The sequence below is a fragment of the Eptatretus burgeri genome, chromosome 10 (genome assembly GCF_056783735.1).
Source record: "Eptatretus burgeri isolate ZD-2024b chromosome 10, Ebu_testis_v1, whole genome shotgun sequence".
Taxonomy (NCBI): domain Eukaryota; kingdom Metazoa; phylum Chordata; class Myxini; order Myxiniformes; family Myxinidae; genus Eptatretus; species Eptatretus burgeri.
This window is the reverse complement of record NC_140970.1, coordinates 53,335,049-53,352,916: the sequence shown is the minus strand read 5'-3', so window position 1 is coordinate 53,352,916 and position 17,868 is coordinate 53,335,049. Positions and strand designations below refer to the sequence as shown.

General features: G+C 42.8%; 1 protein-coding gene across 1 annotated transcript in view; it reads left to right on the top strand.

Moving 5' to 3' along the window:
- Positions 1–313: 313 nt before the first annotated feature.
- The window catches only part of LOC147018588 (synaptoporin-like), a 64,664-nt gene continuing 47,109 nt past the window's right edge, over positions 314–17,868 (top strand). The window contains exons 1-2 of the mRNA XM_085898382.1: positions 314–457; positions 615–680. Of these exons, the coding sequence (XP_085754508.1) occupies positions 440–457; positions 615–680 (84 nt within the window). The 5' untranslated portion in view covers positions 314–439. The remainder of the gene's footprint in view (positions 458–614; positions 681–17,868) is intronic.

The window sequence follows — 17,868 nt, the reverse complement described above, 5'->3', positions numbered from 1 at the left end:
TCCATTGAAAATCTGTCGCCAGGTCTGCTTTGTACAATTGCGATCCTTGGCAACCGAAACGAACCGCGTTCACGGCACCGTGCACCACCTGCGTCGGGCTTAATCTGCCAAGAACCATCTGCCTTTGTCGATCCGAAAATGATTAATCGGATCATGGATCACCATGGTGACGTGGACACCAGAGAGGACATTATGCTGACGCTGCGACAAATCTCAAAACGAAGCTGTCGTTGCACACGACGCTCACTTAAAATCAAAAACGGAGTGAAAATCCTTCATCGATTTACTCTCAGGTGGAGGAAAAAATTGATCCGGATATTTTCAGATCCCGAGAGCACGTTGATCAGGAGCGATTTACGCATGACGTCAGCACGTCGTCGGCCCCGCCAGACGTCCTCGGAGCGAGGTGCAGGGAGCGTTTCGTCGCACAGCAGATCGCATGATGGACATCAACCAGGTAGGCGCGATTCGGGGCAAATGAGGAACTCACCTCTTCATCGGAACCTCGGGTTTGGCGGGTTGCGTGTCCTCCAGTTGCTAGGTTATCCGATTGTAATGTATGATTGTGATTTCATGTTAAAGATCATGTAAAATCACCTTATTTTTCCTTGCAGCTGGTCGCCTCTGGCAGATTCCGCACCATAAAAGAGCCTTTGGGAGCATTGAAGGTTCTACAATGGGTAAGTCTTGATGCTTGTTGTTTGTTTGCTTGTTTTTTTTTTCATTCGCAGCGTGCCATTCTGCGTCTCGCTTTGTTAATGCTTCGATGGGAATATTTTTTTTTTTTGTCAAGAGGAGAAGAATCTTGCGGACGTGAATACATGTCTTTAATATATCCTACGGCCTCACCTTCACCGCCATCCCGAATGGTGTATGAAATCGATGTACTCCGAAGCATCATTCCTCTACCCAACCTTCAGCAGATCGTCATGGCTCAAGCACGAACTCCTCCCCCGAATCATCATCATCATCACTCTCCCTCCCTCCCCCCCCCCCAATGTAGAGGAATCAACTCTCTCTCCACGTACCTCATCCGTCCATCCGTCCTCCTCCCGTCCTCCCTCCTCTCGCAAATCTGAATCGTTTCATTTCATTCCCTGGCTATTTATTTTATTGCATCCTCCAAAATCCGCAACACCATTCCTCCCTCTTCCAATTCATCACCACCTCCGCAAATTGGCATTTCTCTTGCCATGACATCATAAATAATTTATTAAATTCCTTCATAATTGTCATCTTTACCACAAATCACCGAATCGTGATGGATTGTGCGCTCTGTCTCTCGACATCGTTTTGATTCCACTTCAAATCTTATAATTTCAAGTTCTTCCCTTCGGCCTGTGCTGTTATTTAACCTTCCGACATTTGAAATGTGAGACTGAAGCTGCTTCGTCATGTTTCAATCCACATTTTCAAGGGTTACCTCAAATATAATGTTCCTTTTGTTGTTTGTTAACTGTTGGTATGAGGGGCTGGCAGGATGGCCTCAAGGTGTGCACACTCGCCCCTAAGCTGTCGAGCCTGGGTTTGAATCCTGACCCAGCTACAAACTGTCATCCTGGTGTCTCACAGGCCGGACGATTCATCAATGTGTGCGCCATCCCTCGGATGGACGTTAAACTGGCATCCCGTCTGCCAGCATTCGTTGGTGGACATTAAACCCCACAGTGTTCTTCACGAAGATTAGGCAAGCTATCGCCGGCACCATGGCCAGATTCCAACTTTCTGCCAAAACAACTGCTGGGAAGCCAAGAGCAAACCAGCCAGGAAGCTGGCAGGAAACAAACTCTTGTTTATTTATGAATACTCTATGACTCTATGAAGTCTATGACTCTATGACTCTATTACAATACTCTATGAAGAGTATTGTATATCAGAGAGAGAGACAGACAGACAGAGAGAGACAGAGAGTGAATGAATGATTGGTATAAATCTCACTGAAGCAAAATCTTCAATATTTGCAATGTGGAAATATGGTCGCATGTTCTATATGGGATTAAAACAAAAGATTAATGGCACAATTGGAGGCATTTCTCCAATCTATCACGAGAATAAAATAGGGTCATGTGCTTGGGTTCCTCCAACTTTTTTTATGGTACTTCTTAGTTAGCTTATACATGGTTTTACAGCTGTGGTGGAATCATGCATATGATATATTAAATATAAACTCCTTCACTGCTGTAGGACCAGGAATCCTTTTCCACCCTGACTGTCACCTTATGGATCTTGACAGACAATGTCTTCCACACACCATCCTGTCTGTGGTTCTCGTTCGCAGATCTGGACAGGGTACTGGGATAATTGTATTTTTAAAAGCATAAGCTTTTCTGGTTTTGGACATTCTGACAAGCAGATCCTGCTCCTCACTGCAGCCGCCTATATGATGTGTCATACTGCATGTTACAGGAATGAAAACATTGCGTTATTGACCTTTTGGGTCAGTTTACCCAAGGTGAGGGATGTGGGGGATGTGTGGGGGAGCATCGTCCATATTACAAAAACAAAAGGTGAAACAAAAAGACAATAACCCATGAATGCATCACAGCACAAGAAGAGCAATTGTGAATGGAGGGTGGGAACAGGGTCTTGGAGGATGTAGTAAAGCTAAGAGGTATAAAAGGGTGAGACCATGGTGTGGTGGTGGTGGTGGTGGGTAGCACACTTTAAATCCTGAGTGAAGACCGCAAGGCAACAGACTCACAAAGAAAGACAGTTCCACAGGTGAGAGAAGAGAGCCCTTGGGGTCAGGAGATGGGGATGGGGTGGATGAATGAATGAATGGAGGTGACCTTTACATTGGGGGGGGGGTAACAAATAAATGGTTTTATGGTAAAACTCATGTGAGTTGGTAGGTGAGAAAGCAGGATCATAATCCATCCATCAATCCATTGGGACCATACTCCGTGCAGAGCGTTGGTGCTGCCTAAGCAGTCTCCTTGGCTATTGGGCACAATCCTGGATGGGTCGCCACTCCCACACAGGATACCAGCATTCTGGCACTCATTTTGCCAACCTCGGAAGGATGACAGGTCGAGTTAACCCGGCCTGGTATTAATTCAAAAGCCAAGCAGAATTTGAACTCAGGACTCTAGGATCCCAAGCCCCCCACTCAAGCCATTAAGCCAACACCAGGCATAGGATCATTATGGTAGCTGGTAAATAATAATTCCCCACTTTCCCCTTCCTCTTGCTGCATTTCATTCAATTTGTGTGCAGCTTGTTTGCCTCCATAGGTCCATCGCCCTCCCCTTGATGTCACTCTCACTTTTACTTTGCTGTTGGTGTTTCTCCCTTTCCATTTTGTTCCCTTCCATTCTGTTCTTCCTCCTCCACGAGCCTTAATCATATATATAAAAAAGAAGAATGGTTGGCCTGTTTTGCATTCTCATATTAACCAATGGCTTGGAACCCTGGTGCAAATCCCATATACTTGATGTATTTTTCCATTGCCTACTACTATCTTTGTAATTAAAAGTAAAGTACATTGATGCCTATTTAATGATTTTGTCCCTGCATGTGATTTCTGTATAAGCTCCACTGAACTTGAGGCAATGTTAAAAAAAAAAAAAACACACACACACACGCACACACACACACACATAATGGCCACTAACCTGCATGCAGTGAGCACAAGGCATACCTTGAGACAGTCTCCATTTGCAAGATGCCAATCATTTGCACTGCCTTGGATTCTGTAGTGTCAAGGGGTACAAGTCCGTAGGGTAGTCATATTCCATGACACTTTGGATAAAGCCCTTATACACAGTTATAATCTGAGGATGGCAAAGAAAGATTTTACCCTGCAGATAATTTGAGGTTGGCAGCCAGCTGAGAAATATCATCTGTCCAAGACAACTTGTAGCTAACATTGAGGCCCAGAAGCTCCAGAGGACTTTTTTGTTCTGTATAATAATAATTTTCCAGGTATTAGTACCAGTTATTTATTTTCTGGAGATCAGCAAAGGGGATTTTGCCTCAGCTTGCCTGGTGGAGGGGTGAGGAACTATCCATCCTGCACGATGCCGGAGTCATCTGTAAAGCAGTACAATGGATATTTGAGTGATGAAGGCCCTTTATTTTACTGTGTTTCAAGAATGGGATTGGTTTTCCGAATGATACATTGAGGACCACCACCCTCTGGAGGTAAAGCATAGGAGAGAAGCTATTCCAATACAATCCATCACTTGTGAGCACATTGAAAATCTGAAAGTTATACTCTTGGAAGAAACACCGTATACTGTAATATGTATGCTTTAGGTGCAATGCAGCTGACATTTACCTGTCACTTTATGTATGGTCGGGTTGTCACATTCTTGTCACTTCCAGTTGGGTGAACAACAGGAGCCGAGCCCTGTGTGTACAGGACGGCTGTAATAAACGTATCAGATCGTTTGCAATACTTGTCATCGATCAACCCAAATATCAATACATGACATGGTGGCAGCGGTAAACGTCTTCCCATTGCCTGGACTGCCAATTTTCTGTTCCAACTGACGTCCTGCCGTTTTTTTTATTTTAATCGACGTGGTGACCATCATGTCTGCCATTACACATGTGTGCGACTTTTTTCGTGTTTGCCTAGATCCTCATCACCGAAACCATGCGTTGACCTTCTGTGATGTTGGCGGATCAACAACTGAGGAACTAAGTCATCGTTTTGCTGGAGTTAATTGCTTCTCAAAGCTTGATTCCAAGTCTGGATACTGAGCTGTGTATGCCTGGTGTTGGCTTAATAGTTAGGGTGGTGGGCTTGGGATCTGAGGATCCTGAGTTCAAATCCCACCTGTCTGTTGAATTAATACCAGGTGGGGTTGATTCTGCCTGTCATCCTTCCGAGGTCGGCAAAATGAGTACCAGCTTGCTGGTATACTGTGTCGGAGTGGCGATGCGTCCAGGATTGTGTCCAATCGCCAAGGAGACTGCTTTGGCAACACCAATGCTCTGCACAGAGTATGGTCCCAATGGATGGATGGATGGATACTGAGCCATGAAATTTGATGCTGATAGTCACCGTCTGCTTACATTTCAGACCCCATCAAGCCGATACTGTTTCCAGCATCTTCCGTTCGGTTTGTCTGTTAGCCAGGACATTTTCCAATGTGAGAGGGATTGTACATTGAGGAACAGTAAAGGTGCTGTTAATATTGCAGATAACATTGCTATGCACCGGGCCATAGAAGAGGAACATGATCGGAACCTCCATGAGCTATTGCTTACTGCGCAACGTGAAGGACTCGTGTCCAATTCTGCTTTGTGTTTCATAAAGAGGAGCAGTATCGCATTCTTCTGGAATGTGTATGTATGGTGCTCAGGGGATCCAGGCAGATCCTCAGGTTAAAGACCTTCGGGCTATTCTCCCACCTACATCCAAGTCTGACCTCCAGCACTTTCTTGATCTGATGATGTATCTCGCATACTATGTGGATAACTTCAGCAAAAAAGTCAGCACCACTTCGAGAGCTACTCAAACAACATGCCGATTTTAGGTGGGAACCACATCATTTGACAAACTTAAAACTGAGGTTTTTGAACACTCTCTTCTTCATTACAACCGGCAGGTGTACCTCCAGTGTGACGTGAGTATTCATGGCCTTGGCACCGCCCTGCTCCAGGCTTGTGGCAACCAGTTTCAACCTGTTGCTTTTGCGAGCAAGACCCTCTCCGATGCCGAGTAATGCTATGTTTGTATCCACAAGGAATCACAAGTAAATTAGACATAGGTGGAGGTCATTCAGCCCATCATGCCTGCGCCACATCAACACCACACCAATTTATCAACACAACATCAAATAAGAAATTGCAAAATGATGTTGTTTTTTTAATTAAGTGTTTATTTTTTGGGGGGGGGTTGTATTCCCCCCTTCTTTTCAGGGGAGGAATTTCATTGGCTTGGGTAAAAAAACACACAACATCAACCCCACAACATCCCTTGACGAGACCCCCACCAAAACTCCATACACATGCACATAATCACGCATCAATGCTCAAGTTACCTAAAAGTCCTGCCAACATCCCTATACTTCTCGATCTCCAATGCTTCCAGGTACCTATCTAATCCTAATTTAAACTTATCTGCTGTTTCTGCTGCCACTACCTTTCCAGAAAGACCATTCCATGCATACAGAGAGAGAAGAGGACTGCTTGTGATCGTTTTTGGTGTGGAACGATTTCATACTGACCTGAATGGTCACAATTTCCCTGTGATAATGGATCACAAACTGCTGCTAATGATCGTGGAGAAGCGGCTTCCCGTAGCACCTCCATGTCTTAAACGGATGTTGGTGCATCTGCAGGGACACAGCTTCCCCATCGAGCATCACAAGCGTATCGACAATCAACTCACAGATGGACTCTCACTTACCAAGTCCGAACCACACCTGTGCAATCGAGCTTTATCTACATGTGGACCAAGTCCGATTTTCCACAGAAAAGGTTCAAATTCTACAGCAAGAAACGCTATGTGACCCAGCTCTCAGTCGACTTTGTGATGTCATCATCAATGGCTGGCCTGATTGCATGAAGGACACACCAGAGCCCCTTCGAGGGTTCTGGAGCTGTCGCGATGAACTGTTAGTTGAAAACAGTATCGTTTTCGAGGGAGAGTGAGTTGTTATCCTAAATGTTTCCAACGCGAAATTCTTCAAAAGCTCCACTCTGGGCACTTCGGCCATGAAAAGACCAAACTTCTCGCTAAAGACACCGTGTTCTGGCCTAACATCAATAGGGATATTTATTGTACTGTCGGCAGTTGCCAAACCTGCCAGAGGTACCAAGCATCACAGAGTTCGGAGCCATTGCTCCATCATGAGGGTCCATTTAGGCCGTAGAGCAAGCTCGCTACCGATCTATACCAAGCTGATGGCGCTCAGTGGTTAATTCTGTGTGATTACTATTCAAAGTTTCCTTTTGTACAAGGACATCCTGATCTTTGCCCATGCCTTGTTTTTATTCAATGTCTTCAGGGTATTTTCTCCGAGTTTGGCATACCTGATTGCCTCCTGAGTGATAATGGTGAACACTTTGTCAGTGCTGAGTTTCGAGACTTCGCAAAAGAATGGAATTTTGTCATAGTGATGTCAAGTTCCCTGTATGCTCGGTCCAATGGTCTTATTGAGTGCAATGTAAAAACTATCAAAAAGACCCTGAAGAAGTGTAAACATACAGGTACTGATGACAGACATGCCCCCCTCGCGTGGTGTTCGACACCGATCATTCATTCGCTGGAGAGTCCAGCACGATTGCTCATGGCCAGGAAGTTAAAATCTATTGGACCTAACCATATTGTGAACACCAGACCCCGATAATACTGTCAATGATAAGCTTGTAAATCATCAACGATATCAGAAGTTTTACCATGATCAGCATGTCCGTATGAATATCCACCTCTCCATATAGGTCATTTTGTGCACCTTCATATTATGAGAACTGATATTTGGGAGCCAGCTACTGTTGTGTTGTATCATGTTGTGAGGAGTCGAGATCATACCTACTGCTAGCGATCATATATATATATATATATATATATATATATATATATATATATATATATATATATATATATATATATATATATATATATATATATATATATATACACACACACTAATAAAAGGCAATGTGTATGTGTCTCCTCCATAACTCCAAAACTATAAAAAAAAAACCAAGCAGCCTGAAACTTTGCATGCATACTAAGAACATTCCAAGGAACTGCAAGAGTGAAAATTGGGTGTTTGAGTTAATTAAAACACCCCATTTGAAGATAATTAATGGCCTTGCTTAAATTTTATCCTTCATCAGGCGATCCTCGGCCACCTCGCTGTCTTGGGTCTTTAGACATTTCCTGGGTAACCTCACTGGGGTCTGAAACCGCCTTGTTTTTTGACCTGCTCAACCTAACCATTACTTGGAACAGGCCACAACTTGGAACAAGCTGTTCATCATAGCTACGAATCGCTGGGTACATTGCAATGTTTATCAACGCCCGGAGACGTCAGCGTTCGTTGTTTTATTTCATTTGCACACATGCGATCGCCACGAGTATCTCTTAAACTAAAACAAATTGCAAATTTTATATTCTCGAATTGAACTTGCACAAGCCACTCGCTCAGGGCGGCAGAGCACGGGCCACTCGCTCAGGTCGGCGGAGCACGGGCCACTCGCTCAGGTCGGCGGAGCACGGGCCACTCGCTCAGGTCGGCGGAGCACGGGCCACTCGCTCAGGTCGGCGGAGCACGGGCCACTCGCTCAGGTCGGCGGAGCACGGGCCACTCGCTCAGGTCGGCGGAGCACGGGCCACTCGCTCTGAATGATGTGGCGTGGAAAAAGCGTTTGCAGAGTGTGAACGGTTCGCTCAGAATGACGTAGCGTGGTACCACTCTCGACAGTGGGTGTTCAGCAAGTGGCTGAAGCAGTCATGCAAACACTCCAATTAAATGGTTGATAAGGGACAGTTGGCCAGGCTGTCGCTGCATCCCATAGAGGATATCTTTAACTTTAAAGCCATTCTTCACCACACTCGCAGCAGTTAATGAAATAAAATGAATTCGTTCAAAAAATGGCATTGTCCACAAAAGAGTTACTGCTTAATGCAGAACAATCCTGGAAATATTGCAAAGTTCAATCGCCTGTGAAATAAATATTGCAAAAAAAATCCGCCATTTTGCCTGCTCGTCTGTGCACGTCACGTGGTACATCGGTTCGAGGTCTGCGCAAATGTTTTTTTTTTAATGTTAACCAGATTTGCTTTGATTCCCTGAAGAGCACCTCGTGAAACCTCCAAAAAATAGACCCCTGTCTGGCAGACGCTATGGATAGGCAGTCCCTTTGGAGGACAGGGCACAAGGTCTTGCAGTGAATGCATAAAATGATTCAGCTCACTGAAGCTGATTAATTTTGGTATGTTCCTTAATTTTTTGTTTACTCTATATAATTCTCCAAACAGAAGAAAATGATAAGTTTAATGCTTTGGAAATTTCACATTTCCTCGTATGTATGGAGGAGGGAACATAGCCTTGCTTGCTTAAAATAAACAGGTATATTGACTTAGTTATAAGACTCGTTATTTCTTTAAATTATCAGATTTCACAACAGATTTTGACACTTATTTAGTCCCAACGATATCTGATCCGAAAAAGTGAAATAATATTTTGTTGATATACTTTAATTAGTCCGTGAGAACAGATTGTGGAAAATCGTGTCATATACGAGTATTGCATGAAATCGCTCCAAGCTCCTAATTTGAAAACTAATAGTACTTACAAAAGCAATACTAGCTATGATGAACAGGCATTCGATATGAGTGAGGAAGGTCAGAAAATATAGATCATTATTAAATCGTTGCAGCCTGTTCCAAGTCAAGGTAAGGTTGAGCTGTCCAAAAAACATGGCGGCTTCAGATCCCAGCGAGGTTACCCAGGAAATGCCGAAAGACCCCAGACAGCGAGGTGGCCGAGGATCGCCTAATGAAGGATATAATTAAATAAGGCCGTTAATTATCTTAAAAAGGGGTGTTTTAATTAACTCAAACACCCAATTTTCACTCCTGCGCTTCCTTGGAGTTTTCTTAGTATGTATGCAAAGTTTCAGGCTGCTCGGTTTTAGGGTTTGGGAGTTATGGAGGAGACACACTGACAGACATTGCCTTTTATTAGTATAGTAGCAAATACAATCCGTCGCTTCGCTGACGGGGGTATTTAGGAGAGATAGATATATATATATATATATATATATATATATATATATATATATATATATATATATATATATATATATATATATATATATGGGGTTAGTAAAGAGAATGATATGTTATGCTTAATGACCGAACAGACACACAAAAGCAAACTCATGTCAGAACAACTGCACAAACAATGACACAACAGAGTTTGTAAAGTGATCTGCTGGCACATCTGTAAAAACTTTCATGTCCCAGTTCCAGAAAGTTTGTGGGAACATGAACCAAAAGTAATCACTGAAAACATGGAAGTACCTACCACTCACGTACAACGGAATGATCCCATCGGGCATGAACATCGAAAACAAAGCGTGTCGACCAGATATCATACTTGGGTAGAAAAAAAAAGAGAAGAGGACATCGCATATTCCATCCATCCATTAGGACCATACACTGTGCAGAGCATTGGTGCTGCCAAAGCAGTCTCCTTGGCTATTGGTCACAATCCTTGCTGGGGCACCACTGCAACACAGGATACCAGCAAGCTGGCACTCATATTGCTGATCTCAGAAGGATGACAGGCAGAGTCAACCCCACCTGTTATTAATTCAACAGCTGAGTGGGATTTGAACTCAGGATCCTCAGATCGCAAGCCCCCCACCCAAACCATTAAGCCAACACCAGACATCCATTACTTATTGAGGTGTTAATACCAATGATTTTGGACTAAACGATGCAGAAATCAAGAAAATGACCAAATACCAAGACCTCAAGAATGAAGTGAAAAGATCCTGGAAGTTGAAGAATGCCAAAGTTGTACCAGTGATAGCTGGACCTACAGGAATGATGACAAAGGACTTCACAGAGATATTAAACATAAGGGCAATACCCCTAGTAGCCGCTGGATAAGAGTGGCTGGATAAGGATAAGATAATCTGGTAGCGGCTGGATAAGATAACCAGGCAACCAACAAGATAACTAGGCATGGATGACCCACAAAAGATATAATGGAGAAGAAAGTAAATATCTCTGGATTTATTTTTAATGCCATGAACAAACCTTTACATCATGGGTGATAAAGGTTGTGGTTAAGTTTCATCGAAATTGTGTGTGTGGCTTCAGAAAAGAAAGCAAATACGTAGTTGGGGGGGGGTGAGCAACCCTCCCCCTGTAGAACCCCTTCGACCCCAATTTTTTTAATGCCGTGAACAAATTTTGGTACATCATGGGTGGTGAAGATGGTGGTCAAGTTTCATCGGAATTGCGTGTAGTTTCTGAGAAGAAAGCAAATGCCTATTTTGGGGAGGCAAAACCCCTCTCCCCATAGACCCTCCGAGACGCCAATTTCTTTTTAATGCCGTGAACAAACTTTGGTACATCATGGGTGGTGAAGATGGTGGTCAAGTTTCATCGGAATTGCGTGTAGTTTCTGAGAAGAAAGCAAATGCCTATTTTGGGGAGGCAAAACCCCTCTCCCCATAGACCCTCTGAGACGCCAATTTCTTTTTAATGTCGTAAACAAACTTTAGTACATCATGGGTGATGAAGATGGTGGTCATGTTTCATCGGAATTGTGTGTGTAGTTTTGGAGAAGAAAACAAATACATATTTTGGGGGGCAATCCCCCTTAAATCCCCTTTTGAGCAGACTTTTCTTATGTCATGAACAAACTTTGGTAGGTCATGGGTGATGAAGATTGTCGTGAAGTTTCATCAGAATTGTGTGTATCGTTTAAGAAGGAAGAAAATACCTCTTTGGGGAGGAAACCCATCCCCCCCAGCCCCCATAAGCTCCCTTTGTAGATCCCTTCAGACCCAGTTTGTTCTTTTTTAATGCCATCACGGGTTATGAAGGTTGTGATCAAATTTCATTGAAATCGCATGTGTAGTTTCTGAGAAGAAGCTGCAAGTATTTGTGGACGGGTGGATGACGCTCCATCCCATAAGCTCCCCGGAACTATTTTACAGATGAGCTAAAAACCATCCCTGGGAATATTATTACAAACGAATGAAGTGAAAAAATCCTGGAAGCTGAAGAATACCAAAGTTGTACCAGTGATAGTTGGAGCTACGGGAATGATGAAGAAGAACCTCACAGAGAAATTAAAACACATCTCTGGGAATATTACTGTAAACGAACTACAGTTGGAAGCCGTCCGGGGCTCAGTGACGATCCTGAAGAGAGCCCTCGGCACAAAACTTTGAGAAAAGAAAACTTCACAGCTTGGTCCATGAATTGTGACCCCTTACTGAAATGAAGGTGGATACTTTGAGCCTGGCTTCGGAGGACTCCATTCCACATTCTGAAACCAGCATATGTACATTCTAATCACACACACACACACACACACACACACACACACACACACACACACACACACACACACACACACACACACACACACACACACACACACACACACACACACACACACACACACACACACGGTAGCCTCTCTAATGCAATAACCTCTCCGAATCCTTCGAAGATATCAATGAGTGAGTGGTTACAATGAGCTTTTTCGATAAGATTATGTAAATCAAGAATTGGATAATAGAATGATCTCTTTATTTTAAAGTTTACAGTTATGGTAATTACCTTGGCCAGAGAAGAGGGTATTGCATTTGGGTCCATTTTTTTTTTTGTCTGTCTGTTTATCTGCACAGAACTTTCGTGTTTTTCTCTGCAACCGCTTGTCGGATTGAGACAAAATTTTCGCCATTGGTGCAACTACTCATGTTGAATGTTTTAATAATTATGACATCATAGGTCATGTGGTGTGACAGCCATATTGTAAAAACAGAAAAACGTTGGACCTCTGTATCTCTGAAAACACACCAAGGAAAAAATTTAAACTTGGCACATCGATCGCAAGTATTCCTAATGGGGAATGAGTGATTGCTTTTTTTATGACATCATAGGTGCCCTTGTTATGATGTCATAGTTGCATATGTAGAACACCACATCCAATCAGTATGAACATTTTTGAGGGTCATCTAGGGATAAAATAAATAGTGAACAGAAAAAAAAATTTCATGACGTCATCGGTCACGTGATTTGGCAGCCATATTGTTTAAAAAAAAAAACCCTTCAAAAATCTTCTCTGAAGTGGCTGAACAAATGGAGGCAAAACTTTACATGTATGACCGCCTGTCCATGAGGAACAAAAGGTTCACACATGATATCATAGGTCACATAGTTTGGCAGCCATATTGGATGTACCCAAAAACCAATAAAAATACACCACTCAAAAGAAGTCCTGGCAAGGGTCTGCAATCCTGCGATCCTGGCAAGGATCGCTCTTTTTCTTATTTTTAATGTAAATACAGCAAAATATATACAACAAGAGGTGCATGTTAGCATTGCCTGGCAACCAGTTCCAGTGTAAGCTCCATTGTCTTGGGTTACGTGACTCGCAGTGAGCAGACATAGGCTGCACTGGCCAACTTTTATTCATGGATATTTTCGTTTGTGGAAATTTTTCCAATTGTTTTTCGATTTTTCCTGGGTATTGGCTTTGAGTTGTATCAGTATTTAAAATTTTAGCTTTCTATCCCACCAAGATACGACTTAACATTTATATCAGTGAGTGAATGTCAGTGGTTCGGGCCCTGTCACACCTTGACGTTTCAGCCAGCAATGGCAACGTATAAAAATGTATGTAACACGTTGGCGTACACTGAAATTTTGATGTTTTTTAAGTTTTGGGTGTATTCATAACGTGTTGGTCGTTTGCATAACATATTAGTAACGGGCACAGAACGTTTCGTTCTGTTATTGATAACTTTTACCAATGAATGCTTAGCCTATTGTCGGCATTCACAACCTATGCCCAACGATAGTTTAACTTACGCATAGCGCGCTAAACGTATCGCTGGCGTACTCGTGGCGTAGCCTGTTAAGAACCTGCCGGACACCGATTTAAATCATAACTGCCTGAGAATTTGAAGTGTCAACATCGCAGTCACACCTTGACGGTTTTGCCAGCGTATGCCGGCCTATGAAAAATGTGTCTAAAACGCTCGGCGCACGTCAAATATGGTATAGGTAAGTTGTGTATACGTTAAGAGTAGGCTGGAAAACAATGAAGTATGCTGTCATATTACGTGGTACGTGTAATACGTCGTGAAATTTCAAGCATGCTGAAAATTTTACGACTTACTCGGCGTATGGCTAACACGTTCCGCATGCATTGTCATATGTTCCTGGCACGCTCCGCGATCGTTTACACACGACAGACACACGTTACTTGTAGGTTACTCATAAGTCGAAACACGTCAAGGTAATATTTAACATACCCTCAACCTAATTTTCAACCAATGGATAACGTCCTTTTAACCTATGAGTAGCGTGCTCTGAACCTATGTTTAACGTGCATTGAACCTATTTGTAACTTGCCTTAAACCAATGACAAGCGTGCTATGAACCTATGAGTAACGTGCGTTTAACCTATGTTTAGCATGCTTTGAACCTAAGTATAACGTGCTTCTAACCTTTGAGTAACATGCTATGAACCTATTTGTAACGTATCTAAAACGCACATTGTCGTATGTAGACGAATTAGATTGACGTCTTCCGGACGACCACAGCACTTACTGAACGTGTTTCTAACTTACATCTACCGTGTAATGGCGTATTGGCAGCGTTAAGGGGAATTGGTATATACAAATGGGCTTCACAAGAGGAACCCATCATTGTTCCAGACTCCAGGTTGAGTCCATGTCAATGCCAGTAGTATCAGTAGTAGTAATACTATTAGTAGTAGATGGTGTGCGTGACAGTAGTAGTAGTAGTTGTAGTAGTAGCATTGGTAGTAGTAGTATGTCTATGTGAGCATGATGGGGAGGGTGTGGGTGATGATGGATCCTCTTATCGTCCACGAATAGGAGACTACTTTGCACCATTGTTCGATGTTCTTTTTTGCTAATTTTTTTTCCTCATTCCCACGATGAAATATTTCTTTGTTTTACTTTTTAAAGTATTAAAAACGACTTTGACAAATACATAATGTACTAGTAATGAACACAGAACGCTTCGATAACTTATAGATAAGTTATACCAACGATTGTTTATCGTGTTTTAGTCGTCCACAACCTATGCACAGCGTAATAATTCCCAAGCACGTTATTCATTGGTTATAAATAAGTCACGGGTACCCTAAACATTACTTTGATGTGTTTCGACGTATGAGAAACTTTCAAGTAACGTGTTGCGAAGTGTGAACAACGTTCGCGTAGCGTGCTTACAAAATGTTACTTATAGGTTAGAAATAAGTTTCGGGTACGCGAATGTTACCTCTACGTGTTTCGACTTATGAGTAACATACAATTAACGTGTGTCAACGATCGCATAACGTGCCTACAACTTATGGCCAGCGTAGCGGAATGTGTGAGCCAAACGCTGAGTACGTCGTAAAATTTCAAGCATGCAAAATTTTTTGGACAACCAAAAAGTACAACGTTTTAAACCAGCGTAATACGACCTATGGTAGTGTTTTTCAGCGTGCTCTCAATGTTATTAAAACTTACCCATAACGTATTCAATGTGTGCCAGCGTTTTAGAAAAAAATTTCAAAAATCGGCATACGTTGGCTAAAACGTCAAGGTGTGACTGGGCCTTTAGTAGCGAATGTGCCGCTGAGAAACTGTGACTCGAGAAGGTTATTGATCACGTGGTTAGCTTTAACCTTGATGCTGTGGCTGGAGGGTTCGCGATCACGTGTGTCCCATGTGAAGCACTCGTACCAATCATTTTATTTTCATGAATAATATATATTTTAAGAAATTATATTTTTTCACCCCTCATCCCCCTGGATCCACTCTTGGTTTAGCAGTACTTTGGCTCCAAATTTGTCTCGATTGCACATGCAAAGAATATTTTTTTTACTCTCTTGCCTGTCGCAGTTAAACAAAATAGAAAAATCATTATAAACAGGAAACTTACTGTTTTTAAGGACGTCATAATGAACAGAGACAACAGTCACAAATAACTGATGTAACCTGTTAAATTAGGTGGTGTAAAAGTCGCTGCATCAACGGCGGTAAACTTCCAAAACACGGACAAATGTGTCCAAGAGCAGCGGCCTAAAGGTTTTGTCGACTAAAAAAAAAACAACTTCCGATATTTCGTCACGTGCTTTGATTAAGCTAATAGCGAGACCCGTCATAATGTATTTACGTATTTACGATATATAGTGTGTTTACAAAATAAATAGTGTATAAAAGTACAACGATGAAAGCCAGCGTACTACGACGTATGGTAGTGTTTTTCAGCGTGCACCTAACGTATACATAATGTACCCATAACGTATTCGACGTGTGCCAGCGTTTTAGCCAAATTTTTCATAAATTGGCATACGCTGGCTAAATCGTCAAGGTGTAACAGCCCCTTTAGAAAGAGCTTTATATACAGTATTACATATGCTACTTGTGTGCTTAGTTTTGAGTTTAAATCGATCCTTAGATAAGAGTCCTTTTAAAAAATACAATTCATGCACTTCATTGAACTTTATTTAATTTTGTATCGTGTTATCCTCATATGAAACTGTCTTGTTAAAAGGGAACCCAAATGCTCAGACTACTTCAACACGATAATCTATCCCTTGAAACCCTACAAAATACGTGTGATGTGTCTTTTCCTGATTTCAGAATTATAATATAATTCAATAAATTTGCGATCGTCGAAATTTCTTCTTCTTCAGATTAGCCGTGATGTCACACATGGAAGTAGACCACCAGATCCATACTGTATACGGGTTACATCGTGGTGTGATTTAATTCAAAAGGCTAATGTTCGATTTTCCACAAATATGCCGAGTCGATGTGTCCTTGGTGGTTGTAGTAATGCAAACAAAGATGGTTTCATGCTACACCAATGGTCGAAAGACTCTAAGTTTGCCAGAAATTGGACTACGTTTGTCCGAAATACCCAAGTGTGGATTGAGCCTTCAAAATGTTCGCTTTTCTGCTCAGAAAATTTCACAGAGCACTGCTATGAAATGACAGAGATGGCTATATCTTGTGGTGTCCGCTGTGATTGAGAGGATTCCGTATTCACGATTAAGTGGAAGAAACGGCCATCACTCAAAACTAACACTACCTCTGTTGGGATCTTTCGATATATAGACTTGTATGGCCGCCCAGACGATGGGTTGAACTGCTGATACTGTGCAGCTGACTGAGGTAGTCCCAGCGGTTGATATGCCGGGGGTTGGGGTGTCGATGGTACTGTATTGGTGTTGGAGTACCCCTGCCTCGATGCTGCAGACACCGGGACAGATTATGAGCCATGTCCTGTTATCTTGCTCGGTGCCGGCGCTGATGCTCCCGCATCCTTAGTTTTCCGCTCCGCACCTTCTAATTGACCTTGAAGCTTCAGCACCTTACCCGCCAAGGTTGCTTGCTTGGCTGTGTTTGATCTTTTAATATTTTCCTCTTGCCGTAACCCAAATCCCAGCCAATTCACTGGCGTTTTCTTACTGGATAGTCCATGGCATCTTAGCAACTCTTCCCGCAGATTCTGCACTACTGGGAGGTCAAACAACCTGCCCCCTGGCCATGGTGAGCTATCAACTGTCCATTGTACCCAGCAATCATTCTGTTCCACTGCTACCATCCCATGTAATTTAAACATATGGTAAGTAGGGGTATCCCGAGGAGGTTCTTTCTTCTCTTCTCATCTTCCCGATCTGTTTCCCATCACTATTGCTGAGCCCTTCCTGGAGTTGTCTCGGGTCCGACTAGGCAGCCTCAGCCATATGCCCTCAGCCCTCAAGCTCCCCTTTCCGGACCTTAAGATAACTACCCCTTGATATATAACAAACAATTCTCTCTCCACACTTATCTTTACCGGTTCTTGGGTGAGGACGAGGGGCAGAAGCAGGGATGGACAAAACCTGAGGTGAGAAAGAGAATATATAATTTAAACTCCCCAGCACAAAAGCTTACCTTATTCAAATTGGTCACCACGGCTTTTCTCTTTGGTCACCAAGGATCCATCCCCACCTCGCCTCACCCCTGCTCACTGTGCCAATTGTCAGGGCGTTGATCACCCTTTACGAAGGCATGAAGACGTCAATATACTTGAGAGAAAACTGCTTATTATATATCAATATGTGCGCATGGAAAACACACCCCATGCACCACAATTCTTGCTTTTAAGGAACCCGGAGAGTGCTCTACTCGAATGGTTGAATC